Source organism: Cavia porcellus, unplaced genomic scaffold (genome assembly GCF_034190915.1).
Source record: "Cavia porcellus strain 051 isolate PalLab524CR breed Dunkin Hartley unplaced genomic scaffold, mCavPor4.1 scaffold_7, whole genome shotgun sequence".
NCBI lineage: Eukaryota > Metazoa > Chordata > Mammalia > Rodentia > Caviidae > Cavia > Cavia porcellus.
Genome location: NW_026947490.1, coordinates 25649072 through 25671762, shown reverse-complemented (window position 1 = coordinate 25671762; position 22691 = coordinate 25649072). Strand labels below are relative to the sequence as shown.

Sequence of the window (22691 nt, the reverse complement as noted above, 5' to 3'; positions counted from 1 at the left end):
TGGCTTCTAACATTTTATACTTTAAAAGCATTGAACAAAATGAAGTTTACTTAAAATACTTTTAAGATATATCCATATTTACATATTATTTTATTTGTTACTGAAGGTCTAGTTGATGAACTAAACTACAACTCAGAACTACAAACACAAAGCTTAGCTCAGGATAAGCAAACAATTGCTCAATGCTGAAAACTTTGTGATCATGAAATGGGGATTTACTTCTGAATATTTACCAGGAATTATTTGAATAAATAAATAAGGTTAGCTAGTAACTATAAACACTTACCTCCTGGCACTTGCCACAGCTGGATAACTAACACAAAGCAAAAACTCATCATCATGTCAGAATATTCTCTGTTGTTTGAAGGGATAATTTTCCCTGGGAAAGGAACCAAGCCTGAATTATTATGTGAACTACGGGACAACTTTGTGGTGAAGGATGAAGATACAATAACAGTGACTTATCCCAAATCAGGTAAGGAAAAGGGATCCTGAACAGGTTATGAAAAAAAGCTATGGCTTGTTGGCTTCAGTCATTTTGCAAATGAATGGAAGGCTCCCACTTTTCTAGTAGCCATACAGTACTTTGAGGAGCAAGGAACAGTGTTTAATAACATTTGCATGCAAAAAAAAAAAGGATATAGCTCTTCAGTTACCCAGGGAGATGAGAGTTAAGAAGGCCCATGTAAGGTGCCATTAAAATGCAATTGAGGAATATTAAAGCAGATTCTAGAATTTAAATAAGTGTATGGGGATTGAGGTGGTATTGGATGACACTGAAAGTCACATAGTACTCAGAAGCTAAGGGCAATGGGAACTTAGGCAAATGTCTTTAGCAAGTAGCCAAAGAAATCACTTGGGTATCTATTTTCAGAAAACTAGAAGGCATTGTTACAATGGATGCATAAATCAAACATGAAATATGCAATACAGTATTATATGCAACTGGAAATAAAATTCTAACACACAGCTCAACATTGATGAAACTTGAGTTTATTAAGTTAAATGAAATAATCACAAGAAAAAATATTATGTGATTTCACCTATATGAAATACTTGCACAACACACATTTGCAGCAATAGAAAGCAGAATGCTGGTTGCCATAGAGTGCAAGGAGGAGTCAGTAGGAACTAGTTATTTTTTGAATAGAAAGATTTCTTTTCTCAGACAGAAATTTGAGACATTGAATAATAATGGGAGTATACTAAATGTTATTCAATATTTAAATAGGAACTGTAAAATAGGCTTAAAAATGGCTGACAGCTTACATTTATGTTTTGCATATTTCTTCCGAATTGATACAACTCATGTTAATATCACTGATAATCATTATTCTTTATTTATTCAGGAACCAACTGGTTAATTGAGATTATCTGCCTGATTCTTTCCAAGGGGGATCCCAAGTGGATCCAATCAGTGCCCAACTGGGATCGTTCACCCTGGGTAGAGACTACACATGGTAACAAAATATTGAAGGATCAAGAGGGCCCACGCATTTGCACATCCCATCTGCCCATCCATCTCTTTCCCAAGTCCATCTTCAGTTCCAAGGCCAAGGTCAGTGCATGACAGTTGAGAAAAGCTTAGCCTATTGAAGTCTTGGCCTCACCTCAGTGTGAATGGATTAAATGAAAGAGACATATCATATGATTTTTGGGTTCCAAGAGAATTAACACTCTCTAAGAGAACTAGAGATTCCCTGAGGGTTGAAACAGAGAACTTCTCTAGAGGGCCTGCATTTATTTGATTTTCAAACAAAGGAAGGACATACTAAGGCAGACTCAGGAATTGAGCAAGATCATGAGAGTCAGTTCAAAGGATTCTCCATGCAGTAAATCATACCAGTTAAGCGGACTGTTTGATCTCAGGTTGGCTGCTCTACTGATGTGTAATAAGGGGGTGAACAGCCTGTGTACTTGGCTGCCTCAACTTTGGTCATCCTGACCTCAGAGCAGTGTGCCTCTGGTCATTCCCAGCATGATCAGAGTTCCCTATGTTTAGCAGCTTAACCCTGCAGTGGCCCAACTCCAAAACAATCTATTTAAACTGGCATGAGTCTAAATATTCCTTTGTGATTTAGCTGAAATGGATTCTCATTAGGTAGATCTGGATGATATGTAAGAATCTCCTGGGTTAGTTGGTGATCCAGTGTCTACCCCTTAGGTCATAGTTGAATGAAAATATATGGAAAATTTCACAGATATAAATAAATCTCCAAAATGGAGATTTAAGGAGTAAAGTCAGAGAATAAATCCAGTGTCTTAGATACCCATATTTTAGGGCCAGCTGGGATTTAGGACTATGGCATGGATTTCTCTCATTTTGTTGCTCCATTATAAGGTAATTGGCCAATATTATTCAATGACATTCTCCAAAACAGGACCTAAAAAAAAAATCAACTGTTCTGAAACATCTCCCTCACTACAGTAGCAGTTCTTTCTTCTAGTAAGGAGAAAAACTATAGCTTTCATTCTTCCAGAAAAGTTTGAGAACATCCTGTTCCATAACTCTCTGTTTTGCCCAAGTGAGGCCACAAAAATATGTTGCAAAACTGTCACAGCTTAACAATCTTCCTGAGTTTTACTTCTGTCCACTTGCTTTCCCACAATTTCAAGCCTTTAGAGAGGCCAACACTCACCTTCCCACCAAATGTGTATGACAGGATTTCCTCCTTTGCTCAGCACTCAGCCCTTTTGAGTCTGAGCCCCCTGAGCCAGTTGTTCACCTAGTAAATTCTGTTTCTCCAATGGCCTTTCCTGATTCTTGAATTTTGCAACTTCTCTAACTTTGCATGTGGAAACCTCCACATGATAGTTGTTTGTGTGGGAAGCACCAGGTTCACACATTCATGTATGGCCAAGTGAATGGTCTGTAGTGACTGGTTGAGTTTTCTAACTGCTGTGTCTTAGTGAACATAAGTGTCTTCTGAGATACACGACCTCAAACTAACCAAGTAACTGATAGATCATCACCTGAAGCGAAGAAGTAGATGCAGAATCTAGCATCCCATGCCTCATTTTAAGAAATATTCTGTATTGCAAGATATTTACATAATTGAGCTTATCCACTATTAATTTAGAGGTGTGGCTTCTTTACTCAGTGTAGTTTTTGATACTGATTTCTGGCTTGGGGTATGTAGAAAATTGCATTCCTCTTTGCCTATGAATATAGGATAGCTTTTTATTGATTTTTACATGGTTTTTTTTGGTAGAATAAAAATTCCTCACACTTACTGTTGAAAACCTTCCAGTAGATTCCTTGAATGAGAAGACAGACATCTCAGGAGGAATACACATGCAGTCCTCCTTATTTATTATACTTCCATCACACTAGCAAGATCATAAAAATTTTAAATGTATATTTTATTACTGAGTGGCACCATAAATTCATTAACGTAACCCACAATATTTGACAGGTACTTTGCACAAATTGCCTGGGTAAAGATCAAATCATGTGGGAAAGGCCTCTCCTGATGTTTTACTTACTCATTTTTTAAAATTTAAGGTGATTTATGTCATTAGGAACCCCAGAGATGTTCTTGTGTCTGGTTATTTTTTCGTGAGAAAAATGAATATTGCCAAAAAATCAGAGACGCTGGAACAATATATGGAATGGTTCCTCCAAGGAAATGGTGAGTGTGCCTTTCAGTATAGGAACTACAGAATTCAGAGTCTCTCACTTCATTGGATCTCACTAGGTTCTCCATTTCAGCAGCCTGCAAGTCCAAGGCTCCATCCAAACTATAACAAAAGTGTGTTTTATGTCCTCTCTCTCTCTGGTACAGCGTTAAGACTCGAGACAACACTCAACAATAAGAATAAAACAAAACAGAACATGTGAAGATGAAGCCAGAAGTACTGGGACATGGCTGAAATCTTAGCACTTAGGAAATTGAATCAGGATGGTTTCTATGAGTTCAAGGCCATCTGGCCTACATAGTGAGTTTAAGATCAGGCCAAACAGATATATAAGCTTGTTTCCCCTATTACTTTGGTGTCTAGCATTGTATCCAGGCAATGAGAAAGATAATTAATACAAGTGCTAATACTGTTCATTAATTCTAAAATTTTTTCCTGGCCTTCTTTGAGGCTTCTATGCAAAATATCAAATCATCTTCAAGTAATGATAATATGAATTATTCTTTTCCTATACATATTCCTTTCATTTCTCATTCTTTATTGTCTAATTGCTCTGCCTAATACAAGCAGTTAGTTATTTTATATACCTTAGTTGCTCTCAGTTCAGCCTGTCCTCTGAATCTGTGGGTTGCTTACATGTGGGAGGGTTGTTGCCTTTGATTCTCAGCCTGTGCATTGATAGACTCACAGGAGGTGCTGACATTTTCAGGAAGCCAAATGGCTTTCACGGATTATCATAAAGGCTGGCTGGTTGGCTTCTTGTTAGATCCTCCCAGTCCCAGAACAGTAGATATAGGGAGATGTTGACTTTTATCCTCCTGGAAGCTATGTAGCTTACACAGCTTACCAAAAATATGACTGATTTGCTTTTTATTGGTCCTCCCAGTCACAGCATGGCAGATTCTAAGGAGGCTCTGACTTTTCTTTTATGGCTTGCATGGCTTTCCAGAAAGGCCGCCTAGTTGGTTTCTTGTTGGATCTTGCCAGTCTGAGCCTGGTAAATTTTCAAGACTTGCTGACTTTGCTCTTCCTGGAAGCTGTGCAGCTTGTGTGAATTACCAGAAAGGATGGTGATTTGCTTCTTGTTGGATCATCCTGTCTGGCTAAAATTTCAAGTACTGTGCTAAGTTGAAGTGACAATAGTAAGCATCCATGTCTGTTTCCTGACTTTAGAAGAAATGCATTAAAACAGAAACACTGTGCATACCAAATTGTAAAATAAGTAAAACACTTGAGGTCATAGGTGATAAAAAGGATTTTCCAAATACAACCACAGTTAAACAACCATTAGCAGGAAGAATCAGCAAACGGCATTGCATCAAATCACAAGTATTTGAACTGGACATGGTGGTCATGGCTCATATCTCAGTACTCAGGAGGCTGAAGTAGGAAGTTTGCTCCTACTTGTGATTTTTAAGGTAAGCCTGCACTATATTTTGAGTTTAAGAGCAGCCTGAACTGCATCATAAGACATTATCTCAAAAAAGTACAGTAAAAGTATCAAGTATCAGGGGAAGAGGTGGCCTCCACAATGGGAAAATTCTATTTCCTTCTATTCCTCAGACAGAGTACTAATATTTAGAATAAAGAACTAAAAATTAAACTACCTCAATCAAAGTACTCAGTCAAGAAATGGGCAAGTGAAATGAACAAATGACCAGTGTATATAAGAAAACATGTTCGATATGTTTGCCTTCTTTGGAAATGCAATTTAAAGCAACACTAATATTCCACTATACTCAAGACAGAATAGCCATGATCACAAAATAAAATAAAATAAAATAAAATAACAAAAAAGGTGATGTTGTGGTAAAAAACGAACCCTCTTACATTACTGGTGTGAATTTGAACAAATATCAACCTCAAAGAACTAAAATGGAAATTTTATATGACCCAGCTATCCACCTTCTACTCCAAAGAGCTCAAGACACCATGTTACAGCAATATATGCACAACAATGTTCATAGTAGCACAGTTCATAATATCTAAATCATGAAACCAGCCTGTATACCCATCAAAAAAACAGCTGAAAAAGAAAATGTGATACTTATATGTAATAGAAGGAAACAACGGGATGGATCTCTTACCAAAAGGATGGTGTCCAAAAGATCAATGATGAAGAGCAATGCAAGAGGGAAAGGGAAATAGGCAGAATAAAAATATGCCATGTACAGAGGCCAAATTAGTCCAAAGAATGTAAACATTAGATGTCATAGCATGAACTGAAATTAATAATACCAAGAAGAATGCAAAAGGGGGGAGTGGAATTATAGTAAGGGGGAGGTGGGAAATGAAGTTGATGAAAAAATAAATAAGCTGTATTATGCACATGTACTCATCACACAAGGTAATTTTCAGCTACATGTTATGGAAAGTTGTAAAAAATATATATAAATAAACAATGAAAGATGTAAAAAATATAAATAAATAAAAAAACTAAAAATAGAAATTCCATGCAGCCATGACATTCCCCTTATAAACATCTCCCAGCAAAACTTAAAAATGTCATACCACAGTAATATATTCTTTCCCTTTTTTATAGCAGCACCACTTAAAATAACTAGACTGTGGGAGCAATCTGTATGTCCATCAACAGATGAATGAATAAAGAAAATATAGTATCTATGCAAGATGAAGTACCTCTCTGCCATGCAGCAAATTAAAGTCATTTGTAGGAAAATGGACACAGCTGGAGACCATATGGTTAAGAGAAAAAATGAGACAAATGTCTTGCTCTTTACCCACTAACCCCTCTTTCCACTTCTGGCTAGAAGAGCAAGGGTCTCATATCAATTGTATTTTATGTCACCATATTTACATGTATGTATCAAATCATGTTGGTCACTTAATATATATTTATATATATATATATATGATTAATTTGTGAATTATACCTTGATAAAGTAAAACTGGGGAAGAAGACTCAAATTAAGAAAAAGGACTATTAATTTCTAGTTTCCAATCTATCACACATTTTTGTGTCCTCATTGCAGTGCTGTTTGGATCATGGTTTGAGCATGTTCGTGGTTGGCTGTCTTTGAGAGAGAGGGAAAACTTTCTGGTGCTGAGTTATGAAGAACTGATCAAGGTAACCTGCACTATGAGTTCATTACACACCCTCTTCTCTAACACCATTTGTCTCAGGAGCTTGTTTGATTGAGTTTCCTATTTCAGGCTAATTGGGGCAGGTTTTTGTCATTGGTTTTTGTTTTGTTTAGTTTTTCATTTTGATTTGGGTTGCTTTTATTGTGTTTGATTGTTCTACATTTATATTATAGTTTTCTGATGAATTAGATTTCTTACTTTTATTTTTCTTTTGCTCATCTTTTTTTTCTTTCCACGACAATCATTTTCAATTTTATGATATTTTTGTGCATACAAACATTAAATGTTGGTTTGTTCAATATTACTTGGCTTTCTTTCCATTATTTCTTTTGTACAGAATTCTCCAGCCTTCTAAAAATAGGGTTGCCCATCCTTAGCTTTGCAACCTTGTTTCTACTTCATTTCTCCTCTTCATTTCTCCTCCTTCATGCTTTGTCCCCTATCATTCTTAACAAAAACTGTGTGAATTCAATATACCAAGGGAAAGCTCATTTCATTGAAGCTCCTAGTATGTACTGAATTTTGTTATTCAACTGTAGAGCCTTCTCCTAAGGTAAAATGTTCCAAATTAATAGCTGCCACAGATTGTTAGTTGCTAGGCTGTGCTTGGTGATATTGTCATTCCTAACTGCACTACCTAAGACAAGATGTCATATGTGCTATTGTCATTTCCCCCCTTATGTGACAACATTGTGATTGTCTGGGGATGATATTCATCATCATAGTCCAGGACCAAAAGTCTGGGTGCTGAGCCAAATAAGAATCAACCTCTAAATAAGTATTGGCTAGTCATCCTCAATAAATTAAAATGTAGGTTCTTGACATAGACACAAAGTCCATGTAACACCTAGAAAATAGCTCTGAGGAATAGACATTTCCTAGAGGATTGTGAATACTAGGGATAAAGATATCTACCTTATGGAATCTGTGAGCACCAACACAGAACACAAAACATAAAAGTGACAAGAAACAGAAGCAAAATGCAACCCCAGACCTCCAGTTCACTTAAGAAAAGTTCAGAGCACAAAGAGATAGACGTAATTTGAAGTCATACAGTGCGTCCTTCTGATGTGATAATAGCAGAAGTGAAAAAATACATGACTATTAAAAAATTAGACTTCTGGGTGAAAATAAAATAATCAAAAAAAAGAGTCATATGTAATGAATCTAGGTAGGCACAGATAAAGAAATGAGAGGATCTTAGAAAATGGAAGAAACCATCCATGCTCAACACAGGAAAACAATGGAAGTCAGGGAAAAGAACTAAATAACTACAGGCACTTAAGAATTCCATTGAAAATATGTGCAATAGATTGAACGAAGGAGAAGATAGACCATCAAATCCAGAAACTCACAAAAAGAGCACTATTTTAAAATAGCAAACTACTAATGAAAAATCAATCCAACAGCTGCAAGGTGAATCAAAGAAGGATAACATGAGATTTAGATGAAAAATAATCAGAGATAGGGTCAATAACTTTAAAATACCTTCATATAAATAATGGAAGATAACTTACCAAAAATGGATAAAGAATTTGACACAAAAATAAGTGAGGCTTATAGAACACCAATTAGTCACGCTTGAATTATATCTTCAAGGTATACAATATTCAACATTCTAAAAATTCATCACAAGGGCAGGATATTAAAAACTTTTAGAAAAAGGTAACAGACCACCTATAAAGAAAGCTTATCACATTCAACATCCATTCCAGATAAATGCACCATACAAAATTGTTGTACAAAATTAATCGAGAAAGAAGATATTTCTGTGATGAACACCAATGGATAAAATTCATCACCACCTACCCTCCTCCCCAAAATTCTCTGAAAGATATTCTAAGAAAAGACATAAGGGATGCCAAAATTGCAATAAAACCAAGAGAAAGCAGCAATCAGGAGGCAAAGCAATTCAAAAGAAGGGAAAGAAGCCAACAAAGGAAAATGAAATGAGAAGGATAGGTCAGCACACACCAATTATAATCATTAAAGTAAGTATTCTCAATTAAGCAATTAATTAGAAACAGACTAGCAAAATGAATCAAGAAGCAAAATCCAGTCCAGGCAGGGCGACCTTCTCTCAGTCTGGGGAGTTAACCCATTACTGCTGCTGCTGAAAGAGGAGGGAGCTGTGTAGAGGAGGAGGTACAGGGCCTACCTGTGACATACTGGTGACCTTCTCTCAGTCCAGGGAGATTTGCTAACAATGTCACCACCTGAGGAGGGAGATGTGCTGAGGAGGAAATATGGGGCCCTCTGTGCACCATGCTGGTGACCTTTTTTCAGTCCAGGGAGCTTTGCTACTGGAGGAGGAGGGAGCTACACTGCCAGAGGAGCCCCAGGAGCCCAGAACACAGGAGACAATTTCTAACACACCCAGGGGAAGCTTTGGAATAACACTTGAAACACAAAAATATAGGAAAATGACAAAATGAAAGACCAAAATGCAATCTCAAACCTCCAGCCCATCCCAAGAAACCCTAGGAGCAATTTACATAGAAGAAAATATATGCCATAAGCCTGAAATATCGGACATAATAGTAACTGAAATAAAGAAGCAACTCTGGGAAGCTTTAAAGGAATTCAAACTAGAAATAATTTCCCAGGTAAAAGAAGAAATGATAAAAGAAACAAAACAGGTGCTGAACACATCTAAAGACACAGTTGCAAAATTAGAGGAACAAAACAAAAAGATAGAATCACTGGATGAACAATATAAGAAACAAACAGAATACATGAATCAGATTCAAAGAGATATACAGGAAAGCAAAAATTCCACTGAAAGTTGTAAAAACCACCTCAACAAAAGTGAAGATAGAATTTCAGATCTCAAGACAAGATTGCAGCTAGTGAACAGCAAAGTGAAGATATCTTAAAAACCACAAGGAATCAGAAAATAATGATTTAACAGCTGCAAGTTGATTCAAATAAAAACATAAGATTGATAGGGATAAATGAAAAAGAAGGGGACAACATAAATGACATCAAGAGGCTATTTACACAAGTATTGGCTGAAGCTTCCCAAATACAAGAATAGAAACTGACATTAGGATTAGTGAAGCATATAGAACTCCAAATAGCCATAACCAAATAAATCTATACCCAGACATATAATAATCACTATCCCAGAAATTCAACATAAAAATAGAATATTAAAAGCAGTTAGAATAGATACATCATCTATAAAGGAAAGCCTATCAGAATCATACCAGACTTATCAACACAAAAAACGAAGTGAACAAGACCAGGAATTGTACTATTTCAGATCCTAAAGGAAAATAGTTTCCAACCTAGACTGATGTATCCAGCAAAACTGTCCTTCAAAATGAATGGAGAAATGAGATATTGCCATGACAAAGAACAGCTGAAAAACTTCATGATCTTTAAGTAAATCATGCAAAGAATACTGAACGACAGTTTCAATACGCATAGGAAAAAACCACTAAGCAAGGTAGGCAATTAAACAAAATAGAAAGATAAAGATGCAACAACAGAAAGACAACATGCCAAAAATAAACCAATATATAACAGTTATAACCATTAGTGTAAATAGTCTCAATGCACCAATCAAAAGAAACAGACTAGCAAAATGGATCAAGAAACAACATCCAACAATAGGGTGTCTACATGAAACCCATCCAACACAAAAGGAAACTCACAGATTGAAAGCCAAAAGATGGAAAACAATACTTCATGCAACAGGAACCTGCCCAAAAAAGCAGGGGCAGCTATCCTATTTGCAGACATTGTGAACTTCGAATCAAGAATGATCCTAAGAGATAAAGAAAGTCACTACATACTGGTAAGGGGAAGACTTCAAGAAGAAGAGATAACAATCTTAAATATATATATATATATATATATATATATATATATATATATATCAAATTCCAGAGCACCCAGTTATACAAAGCAAGTATTAATAGAAATGAAAACTCAAATTAGCAACAACACAATTAAAATAGGAGACCTTAACACACCATTGACACAATGGGACAGGTGAGCCAGGCAGAAAAACAGCAAAGAAATAACAGAACTGAATCACACCTGTGAACAAATGGACTTGATAGACATATTCAAACTGTTCCATCCAAAATCATCAGAATATACATTCTTCTGAGCGGTAACTGGGAGATTCTCTAAAATGACCACATACTGGCCCACGGAGCATATTTCAATGAATGAAAAACAGTGGAAACAATCCCATGCATGTTAAAAAATCATAGTGCCAAGAAACTAGAAATTAATGATAGAAGAAAGTGCAAAAACCACACAAACACATGGCAATTGAATAATATACCCAAGCAATCAATGAGTCACAGGGGAAATTAAAGAAGAAATTAAATAATACCTACAAGCAAATGAAAATACACAAATTACTGGAATCTGTGCAATGCAATGAAAGGAGTCCTCAGAGGAAAATTCTTTGCACTGAGTTCCCACATCAGGAAAACAGAAAGAATACAAATAAACAACGTGATGCTACACCTCAAACATCCAGACAAAGAAGAGCAAGCAAAGTCCAAAGCTGAGAAGAAGGGAGGAATTTATAAAATCAGAGCAGAAATTAACACAATAGAGACTAAGAAAATAATCCAAAGAAGCAATCAATCAAAGAGTTGGTTCTTTGAAAGAATAAATAAAATTGATAAGTTCCTAGCCAACCTAATTTTAAAAAGGAAAGAAAAAGCTCAGATTCATGCAATAAGGAATGAAAAAGGTGAAATCACTACAGACTCTGTGGAAATACAGAAGATCATCAACACCTATTACAAAAACCTCTACTCTCATAATTTTGATAACACAGAAGAAATGGACAGATTCCTAGAAACATATGAAGTACCAAAGCTGGGTCAAGAAGATGTAAAATTGCTGAATAACCCAATTTCTATTATTGAAGTTGAAAATGTAATTTATTTCTTACCTACAAAGAATAGCCCAGGCCCGGACAGATTCACTGCAGAATTCTACAAGAAATACAAGAAGACTTAATGCCAACACTCCAGAAAATTTTCAATGAAATCAAAAGGAAAGAAATCCTTCTTAAGTCATTCCTAAAAGCAAATATTACTTTAGTACCAAAATCTGAGAAAGACTCAACTAAAAAGAGAACTACAGGACAATCTCGCTAATGAACACAGATGCAAAAATCCTCAGTAAAATATTGGCAAACAGGATACAGAAAATCATAAAGAAAATTTTACACCAAGATCAGGTGGGTTTCATCCCAGGTGCATGGATGGTTCAAAATAAATAAATCAATAAATGTAATTCACTATATAAATAAAACCAAAAGTAAGAATCACATGATCATTTCTATAGATGCAGAAAAAGCTTTTGATAAGGTCCAACACTCATTCATGATAAGAAACTTACAGAAAATTGGAATAGATGATATTTACTTCAATAAGATAAAGGTCATCTATGACAAATCAACAGCCAGCCTCATACTAAATGGCCAAAATTAGAAGGCCTTTATTTTAAAATCAGGCACAAGACAAGGATATCCCTTATCACCGCTCCTATTCAATATATTATTGGAAATACTAGCCAGAGCAATCAGACAAGAGAGAGAAATAAAAGGGGTAAAGTTAGGAAAAGAGGAAGTTAAATTATCATTATTTGAAGATCACATGATTCTCTACATAGAAGACACCGAAAACTCCATTGAAAGATTACTAGACATAAATAAATTCAGCCATGTAGCTGGATACAAAATCAATACTCAAAAATCAATAGCATTCCTATACACTAACAACAAAATCACTGAGAGAGAAATAAGAAAATCCACAAACTTCACACTAGCATCTAAAAAAATTAAATACTTAGGAATTAATCTCAAGAAAGAAGTAAAAGATCTATGCAGGGAAAACTATAATACCCTGAAAAAAGTAATTGAAGACAGTCTCACAAAATGCAAAGACATCCCTTGCTCATAGATAGGAAGCATAAACATTGTGAAAATGGTCATTCTTGGAAACTCTTATACAGATTCAATGCAATCCAAATTAAAATACCATCAACATACCTCATAGATCTAGAGAAATCACTGCAAAAATTCATCTCGAACCAGAAGAAACTTACAATAACAAAGGCAAATCTAAGCAGCAAAGGCAAGGCAGGAGGCATCACGATTGTGACTTGAAGTTATACTACAAAGCAACTGTAGTAAAATCAACACAGTACTGGAATAAAAAGAGATCTGTAGGTAAATAGAATAGATTAGAAGATACAACCACAACTATAAACACACTCAACCACCTTATCTTTGATAAAGGTGCCAAACATGTTCACTGGAAAAATGACAGTCTCTTTAATAAACGTTAATGTAAAAACCAGCTCTCTGTATGCCAAGAACTAAAACTAGACCCATGCCTATAACCATATGCTAGCCTAAAATCTAAGTGGATCAATGATCTGAATATTAAAACAGAAATACTAAATCTGTTGGAAGGCAAATTGGGTAAAAATCTTGAAGACATAGAGGAAGGTAGAGAATTCCTGAACAGGAATCAAACCACATGGAAAATACTTCAAAGAATCAATAGCTGGGATCATGTGTTGTTAAAAAAAAAAGCTGCATGTCCAAAAAAATCTCCAGCATAGTGAAAAGAAAACCCACACACTGGGAAAAAAATCTTTATGAACTGTTGTTCAGTAAAAAGACTTCTGTCTAAAACATATACAGAATTTTAAAAAATCAGACCCCCAAAATTCAAGATCCCAGTCCACAAATGGGCATCTGAGATGAATACACACTTCTCAGATGAAGAAATACAAATGACAAATAAATACACTAAAGATGTTCACCATAAGTACTCATTAGAGAAGTGCAAATTAAAACAGTACTGAGATTCCATCTCACTTCATAATGAATAGCCAGAATCAAGAAAACTACCAACAATAAATGTTGGAGAGGCTGTGGGGGAAAAGGAACTCTCCTGCACTGTTGGTGAGAGTGTAGACTAGTACATTCACTGTGGAGGTCAGTCTGGAGATTCTTCAAATACCTAGGATTGGAAGTTCCATTTGACTCAGCTATTCCACTTCTGGCATATTCCCAGAAGAACTGAAAACATCATACCACAGTGCTATATGTGCACCCATGTTTATAGCAGCACAATTTGTAATATACAGATCTTGGAAATAACGTAAGTGTCTATCAACTGAAGAATGGATAAAAAGGTTTTGTTATTTTTATACAATGGAGTACCACTGAGCTATGAAGAATGAGCATATTGAGATATGTCAATAAACGGGCACAACTTGAGATCATACTCATAAGTGGAATAAATCAAACTCCCATGTGTAAATACTGTATAATCTCCCTAGTGTAAGAAATGGTAAGAGTATTTAAGAGTCTATGGTAATCATGACTCCCCATTACAATGCTTTGAAGCCTTATAATGATTGCATTCATTAGTTGGAATGAGATTATCCTTGTTTGTTTGATTTTATTATTTGTGGTGGTATGAACAACTATTTTGAAAAAAAACAAGTCATTATAATAGCCAGTGCTGATTTATTATCATCTTACTCTGATGTCCTAACATGCTTTTGTTCTTTTGATTCTTTTGGTTCTATCATGTTGTATCTTATTTGACTGTATTATGTGTGATAGTATAAACAAATTTTCTATGGAAAATGAGATAATATAGTAGCCATTGTTCATTTTCTGTTATTTGGTTCTGAATGCCCTATAATACTCTCATTCTCTTTAATGGTTTTATACTACTATTTTGTTATGCTTGATACTATTATATACATGAAGCTATGCTCAACTATTACAAAAAATAGACATTATGGTAGTCACTGTTAATTACTGGTTGTCTTCTGGTGAAATACTGTTTTGCTTACATTGTTCTGTTCTGATCTGCCTTATGTCCTGTTTTGTTTTAATTCTTTAAAATAAAAAAGAAGCAAGATCAAAAAATATGCTGTATACAGGAAACATATTTAACCCAGGAAGAAATTCATGGACTGTAAATCTTAGGATAGAAATAAAAAATGCTTGTACAGGAGCCCACCAACAGCAAAAGGAGATACACTATTTTCAGGCAACACCACTTCAAACCAAGATTGACCAAAGGAGTCAAAAAAATTGGTGCATGTTTGTTGAGATAAAACTTAAAGAAAAAGAAAAAAGCATTCATAAATATATATATATATATATATATGAATCAAATACCAATAAATGCAACTCATAAAACAAATAATAATAAACATGAAAATTCATAAAGCACCAGCACAATTATAATGTTGGAACTTAACATGCAACTTTCACAATAGGCAGAGCAGACAAAATAAATCAACAAAGAAATATCAGAACTAAATCAATTCTGTAAACAAATGGACTTAGTAGATGTCTTCAGAGTGTTTCACCCCACAACATCAGAATACACTTTATTTTCAGCAGCACATGTGAACTTTTGCAAAGTAGAACATATACCAGCCCATAGAACATGTTTCAGTAAATGCAAAGGAATTGAAATAATCCCATGTTTACGATCTGGCCAGAGTGAAGCCAAATTGGAATTCAACTGAAAAAGAAAGTACAAAAACTATGTAAACATCTGGAAGTTAGAAAAAATCCTCCTGAAAAGCCAATGGGCCACATGAAATTAAAGAAGAAATTAAAGAGTTTATACAAAGTTTTTATGGAACTGATACTTGAACTCAGGACCTAATGCTTTTCAGCCAAGCAATTTCAGAAACTTTCTACATTTAAATAATAATGTTTATACAACATACAGAAGTTATGGGATTCAATAAAATCAGTCAAAGGGAAATTTATAGCAATGAACTTTCGTATCGGGAAAATAGAAGTAACTCAAATATGCAAATCTAATTTTGATCCTAAAACTTCTAGAAAATGAACAAAAAATAAAACCCTAAGCTCAAATGAGAGAGATAAGGATAAGAGCAAAAAATAGTGCAGTTGAGACTAAGAAAACAATGCAATTAATCAATTAATTGAAGAGTACCTTCATTGAAAGAGTAAATAAAATTGATAAGTACTTTGTCAACCTTATCAAAAGAATAAAGAAAAACTTAAATACATGAAATTAGAAATCAAAAGAGTGAAATCAAAATGGATCTTGTGGAAATATAGAAGATCATCAGTATTTATTTGAAAAACCTACTCTAAAAAGATGGAATGCACAAAAGAAAGCCACAGGTTCCCGCATACAAATGAATTGCTAAAACTGAATAAAATGTCTGAAACTCTAAATAAATCAATGAGTCACAGAAATTTAAAAGGTAATTTAAATTCGCAAAAAAATTAAAAATTTCAAATCCATGTTCTGATGGATTCATTGTTGAGTTATATAAGAATTTTAATAAATATTTAATACTGCTACTTGCTCAAACTCTATAAAAATTGAAAGGGTTGCAAAACTACTTAACTCATTCCTGGAGGAAAGTATTTTCTTCATTCAAAAACCATAGACTATGCCAACCAAGAAAGAGAACTAGAAGTTAATCATCATAATGGACATAAATGCTAAAATTCAGAATGAGCTATGGGCAAACAGAATACCAGAAATCATCATTAATATTATACACCATGACCAAGTGGAATCATCCCATGAATGCAGGAATCTTTCAACATAAGCTAATCGAAAAATATAACACACCGCATCGACAGATCCAAAGACAAAAACCACATGATTGTTTCAAGACATATAGAAAAAGCGTTAAAGTTTATCACTCAGTCAAGATAAAAATCCTACAGAAAGTTGTAATATATGATCTTTACCTCCATCTAACTAAAGACTTCAATGAGAAACCAACAGCCAACAATATATTAAACAGAAGAGTTCTGATACCTTTCAATCTAAAATCAAAAGCAAGACAAGGATATTCATTATCACCACTCTTATTCAATAGAGTTTTGGTAACATTAGGAAGAGCTATTAGACAACAGAGGAATAAAAGGAATAATGATAGCAAAGAAGAAATAATTATCATTATTTGTAGACGTTACTTTACAAAAAGACTCTAAAACCTTACCAAAAACATGTAACATTAATAACTGAATTCAATTTTGTAGCTAAATGTAATGTCTCTACTAAAAAAATCAGTAACATTTCTGTCCTCCAACAACAAACAATGTATTGAAAAATTCACCCTCACCAAAGGAGAGGCATAGGTCAAAAATGAGCATCTGAGAGGATTACACACTTCATGAAGAAGTATGTATAGCAGAGGAAGAAATACAATAGGCATACAAATAGGAAAAAATGTACAAAATCACTGATAATTCAATAAACACAAATTAAGATAACACTGAGATTCTATCACACCTCAGAAAAATTACTAGTATGAAGAAATTAACAAATCTCAAATGCTGGAGTAGCTGTGGGGGAAAAGTTACCCTTTTGCACTATTGGTGAGAGTGTATACTGGTGCCAGTACTGTGAAATTGGAGTATAGTTTTTTCAAAATGTTAGAATGAGGGATCCAATTTTATTCAGCCATTCCCCTTCTGAGTGTTGTAGTGAAATAATTAAAAACATTGCACCACATCAATATATATACGCCCATGTTTATAGCAGCTCAATTTGTAATAGCTATATTTCAGAAACAATGAGTTTTCATCAATCAAGTAACAGATAAAGATGTGATTTTTTATACAATGAAGTGCTACTAACCCATATAGAAAGATAATCTTGAGAAATCTCTAAATGCACAACACTGAGAACATATTTTAAGTGAAATAAATTGGGTTCGCATATGAAAATATCACATCACTTCTCTTGTATGAGATAAAAAAGTAAAGAGAACAAAATACATAAAAGATGTTTTGAAATATGAATAAACTATTCAAACAGAAGATAATTAGGGAGGGGGAAAAAGGAGAAATGAATCTATGCTCTTAAATGAGATAGATCAAACACAAGTGTTTAAATACCTCCTTTTTTGTCCAGTGGGAGAAACTGATAAGATAGATAAAGAACAAAATATGTAACAGAGACTTGGAAATAGGAAGCAAATGTTCATTATGTGATTATTTAGATACTAGGACTTGAACACAGGACCTTCAACTTGCTAGTGAGACACTGTACCATTGAGATATATCACTTGTGGAAGAAAATATTCCCAAGGGAAGGAGAACAAGGGATGGAGGAGGAAAGGATAAAAGGAATGATAGTAAAATAAACAGAAGGAAGAAAATGAAAACAAATCTCCTGTAAATAAAAAGGGGACAAGGGATTGAAAAGAGAAGAGAGTTTTTGGGGTAAAAGAAGAATCAAGAAAAATCATGTAGAGGTATAAATGTCATCTGATGAATATGGATCACGATGTATATCTAAAATATACCAATAATTTAAAAATAATATAAGGATATAAAGGAAAAAAAAACTGTACCAGTAGACAGTTGAGAAAGAAAACAATGTAAACAGTGTCTTTACTCTCTAGGACAAAAATAAAACTATCTTTTTTTTTCACTTTGTTTTTTTTAATTACTTTATTTGTTAATATTAAGAAGAAAAGGTAAAACAAATTTTCACAAAAAATAATAAAAAAGTAACAATTGTTGATAAATTATACATCATTATCTTTAGTCACTCAAGTACCAAATATGGGCATAAAAATTTCTTCAATCAGTATTAGCACAACCTTTCCTATTCAGTGAACTAAGTGACACTAATGGTATAACTAACTTGCATTTTTTTTTTCTTTTCCCTTCTATCCTTTTTCTTTTCCCCTATCTTAGTTTCTTCTTTTTATTTTAACAGTTTCCTCCCATTTCACAGTGACTATTGTATATTTTGAACCTTATGGTTTCACATATGTCACTGTGGTGTGATGTTTTTGAATCCTTCTGGGAAAATATACAGAAGGGGAATACCTGGGTTGAATGGGACCTCTGACCCTAATTTTTTGAGGAATCTCCACACTGATTTCCACAGTGTTTGTACTATTCTACTCTCTAACCAACAGTTGTAAAGGGTTTCTTTTTCCCTACAGATCCAGGAGCATTTTTATTGGTTGATATATTTTTTTAAAAAATTAAATAATTTTTTAATGAATAAGGGAGAGGATGAGATAAAAGGGGCATAACAACGTAACAATACAGGTTAAAGCATAATGCTTTCAGCAACCTAGTGTTTCGCCACCAAATAACCAGACTTAATAGTAGCTACCATTGTGTCTTCTTCCTTGAAATACCCGAATACAACTTCATAGGCTATAGCATCAAACATATCAAGACTTTTGTAACACCATTCAAGTGGATTAAAGCATTGTAGAATATTCAGAACCAGCTAACAGAAAAAAGTGATCAATGGTTTCAATATTATCTCTTTGCCTATAAAAATTTTTGTTTATACTACCACATACGACAAAATCCAGCAAGTCACAACATGATAAAGGACTTGAACACAGGACTTGATCTAGGACTTGAACACAGGACCTTCAACTTGCTAGTGAGACACTGTACTATTGAGATATATCACTTGTGGAAGAAAATATTCCCAAGGGAAGAAGAACAAGGGATGGAGGAGACAGAAGAACCATAGTTTGGTGTGGCTTTAAGACAAGATGTTATTAAATCTGCACTAGCTGTTATTATGTCTTATTTTCTTCAAAGTGGCTGTTCATTGCATCACCGGCCATGATATCAAACAGCCCAGAATAAAGCCATTCCAATTAATGAGTGAAAATTTTATAACACTTCAAGGCCATATAATGGGGAATCATGGTTATTGCATACTTTTATATATTTGATTCATTTCCTACACTAGGGAAACTATTCGGAGTTCACAGATGCGAGTTTGATTTAGTTCACTTATCAGTATGGTTTCAAGCTGCACCCATTTATTGATAAATACCTCAATGTGATCCTTCTTTATAGCTGAGTAGTACTCCATTGTATAGAAGTACCACAGCTTTTTTTATCCATTCCTTGGTTGATGGACATTTGGGTTGTTTCCATGATCTGGCAATTACAAATTGTGCTGCTATAAACATAGGTGCACATATATCACTTTGGTATGATGCTTTCAGTTCTTCTGGGAAGATGCCTAGTAGTGGAATAGCTGGAACAAATGGGACTTCCAATCCCAGCTTTGAAAAATAAAACTATCTATCACCTTTCTCTGGCTACTTCAGTATAACCCTCTAGGTTTGCAGCATGAATTCTGCCTTTTGCATGCAGCTTGGGATCTGAGCTTAGGACCCAAAGGTGCTTTTTCCCACAACTTGCTTTCAAATTTCACAGGGATAATATCTTTACTTATTGCCATATTTGTGTCTCTTTTTTAGTTATTAATGGGGACCATGCAATTGAAAACACAGCCAAATCTGTCTTATTAGAAAGCCTAGTATTCTAGTCATACTCTCTGACAAAATAGTAATTATTGAGACCATATATAATAGGATTTTATAAGTGCTTTGTGTTACCTAAACATTATTGGTAATAGTCATTGTTGTTGTAAGAACTCAAATTTCTCACGTTCTCACTGGGGCCTTCCTTGCATAGGCTTACAATATGTCTATTGTTAGAGTAGACGTGAAAGTCCCAGGTCCTATTGCTCTTGTGCACTTTACCCAATCACACTGGGAAGTCCTTCTCATCTTTGCGTGTTGCACACACTTCAAGCTGTCTCATTTGCCATCCCATTTTCTTCTTCCTCTTGATCCATCTCAAGCTTTCTGCCTTTGATGCACCTTGAATCTCTTTATCATTTCTATTCACTACCACTGACAGCTCCTGTCTCCTCTGCCTTCCTCATCAAAGCTTGCTCTGGGTTTTTCTTCTTTTAGGACACAAGAAGCATGGTAGAGAAGATATGTCAATTCTTAGGAAAGAAGTTAAAACCGGAAGAAATAGATTTAGTCCTCCATTATAGCTCCTTTCAATTCATGAAAGAAAACAAGATGTCCAATTTCAGCATGCTTCCTGAAGATTTTATTACTGAGGGTTTCTCGCTTATGCGAAAAGGTAAGAAATAGTGCTCTGCTTTCAGATTTGTCATGGGGCATGGGAGCTGTTTCTCTTGGCAAGAACAGAATATTAATAGTTAAGATGTTTGAGATTTTCTCCTTTGTGCTAATAGGGGAGGCCAGTGATGCTTTAATTCTACATTCTTCTACAAGTTCTTTCAAGGTCAAATTCACAGTGACCTAACGTCTTTTGAAAAGTTCAGAAGTGTGAATGGTAGGCACGCAGCCATAGAAGATCTATTGGCTCTACCCTTTAACTATGCCATCTACTTTCTTGATGTCAGTTGGATTCCAAGAATTGATCAATGAGACGTGCTGAAGTCTTAGATCCTATTATCAAATCTGATGTAAGTCTCTGTGCTATATTTTCCAGGAGTCGTAGGGGATTGGAAGAACCACTTCACTGTAGCCCAAGCTGAAGCATTTGATAAAATACATCAGAAGAAAATGGCAGGATATCCTCCAAAGCTGTTTCCATGGGAAGAATGTTGAAACATTTTACACATTTATATGAATACTGATGTCTGTGTTCTTGACCTTGTACTTCTATATGCCTCAGAGGTCTTGGTATAAAAATCTATGATTGCATTGTGAAGTCTTGAATTATCAAATCTTCATATTTTTGATGGCCCGCTTATTTCAAATTACCTCTTTACCCATATCATTTCTTAGGATCTATACTTTAGAAATGCTTCGTGTTCATACATATACGCTGTTTTATTATTTTAAAAAAGATTAAGATAAAAGAGAAATAACAAAACAGGTTAGAACAGAACAATTTAAACAACATAGTGTTTCACCACAAGACAACCCGACATAACAGTAGCTACCATAGTGTCTCTTTCCTTGAAATATTTGAGTATACCTTCATACACTATAATATAAAACATAACAAGACAGTATAAAACCATCCAAGACAAAGAAAGTATTATGGGGTATTCAGAACCAATTTATAGAAAACAAAAATCAGTACTATATTATCTCCTTGTCCATACTCATAAAGTGAAATAAATCAAACTCACATGTATAAATACCGAATAATTTCCCTAGTGTAAGAAATGGTAAGAATATAAAAGTATGTGGTAATCATGACTCCCCATTGTATAGCTTTGAAGCCTTATAAGGTCTTCATTCATTAGTTGGAATGGTTTTTTTTTCTGGGTTGTTTGATTTTACTGTCTGTGATGGTTTGAACAGCTATTTTGAAGAAAACAAGACTTTATAATAGCTAGTGCTGATTTAATATCATATTGTTTTGAAGTCCTACTGAACTTTTGTTCTTCTGTCTCCATCGGTTTTATCATGTTGTATCTTATTGAATTTTATTATATGTGTTAGCATACACTGTTACATTGAATATATAAAAATTATCCTAAATTGTGTCAAATTGCTATAATATATTATGTTATGTTATTTATTTATTTGTTACCAACATCAAACTCATGACTTTGAAGTTGCCAGGCAGGTGTTGTGTTGCTGAGATATACCTCTAGGCCTGTTTCTTTTAAAGCAAGTAAATAGAAATAAAAATAAAACAAATTGTTAGAACAGGTTAATAGGAGAGAACAATTGCCATTGTGTATTGTTATTTTTACAGTAATTACTAAGAGTTCAATTTATGCACATGGCATTTCCAAACAATGTGAGCACAAAGCTTTCTTTTGAGTAAACAAAGGCACTTAGCATTATAACTATTTTACTATCTTGTGTAATAAACATATATGTATATGTGTGTATATATACATATATTTTTTTCTTTTCCATTCCTTTCTTTTTCCATTACCTCATGACAATGTCAAATTCTTACTGAAGGCATAATATCTACAAGTAGCTAGGTCTATTTTATATTACTTCTTCTTTCAGAAATCATTACTATCTGACCTCAAATATTATAGTTGCTATCTGACATAATTTTATACTTGTCAATGTTTCATGCTAACTAATGAAGAATTTAGATAAATGGTATATAGCCAAATGCATTGACAAACTGATAG

General features: G+C 34.3%; 1 protein-coding gene across 1 annotated transcript; it reads left to right on the top strand.

Annotated features, from left to right (window-relative positions):
• Positions 1 to 296: 296 nt before the first annotated feature.
• On the top strand, positions 297 to 22093 carry LOC100729579 (3-beta-hydroxysteroid sulfotransferase-like). The gene is made up of 6 exons (XM_003461342.3): positions 297 to 475; positions 1350 to 1558; positions 3506 to 3632; positions 6633 to 6727; positions 20518 to 20695; positions 21071 to 22093. The coding sequence occupies exons 1-6, from the start codon at positions 340 to 342 to the stop codon at positions 21187 to 21189; spliced, it is 864 nt and encodes a 287-aa protein (XP_003461390.2). The 5' UTR covers positions 297 to 339; the 3' UTR covers positions 21190 to 22093.
• The last annotated feature ends 598 nt before the right edge of the window (positions 22094 to 22691 follow it).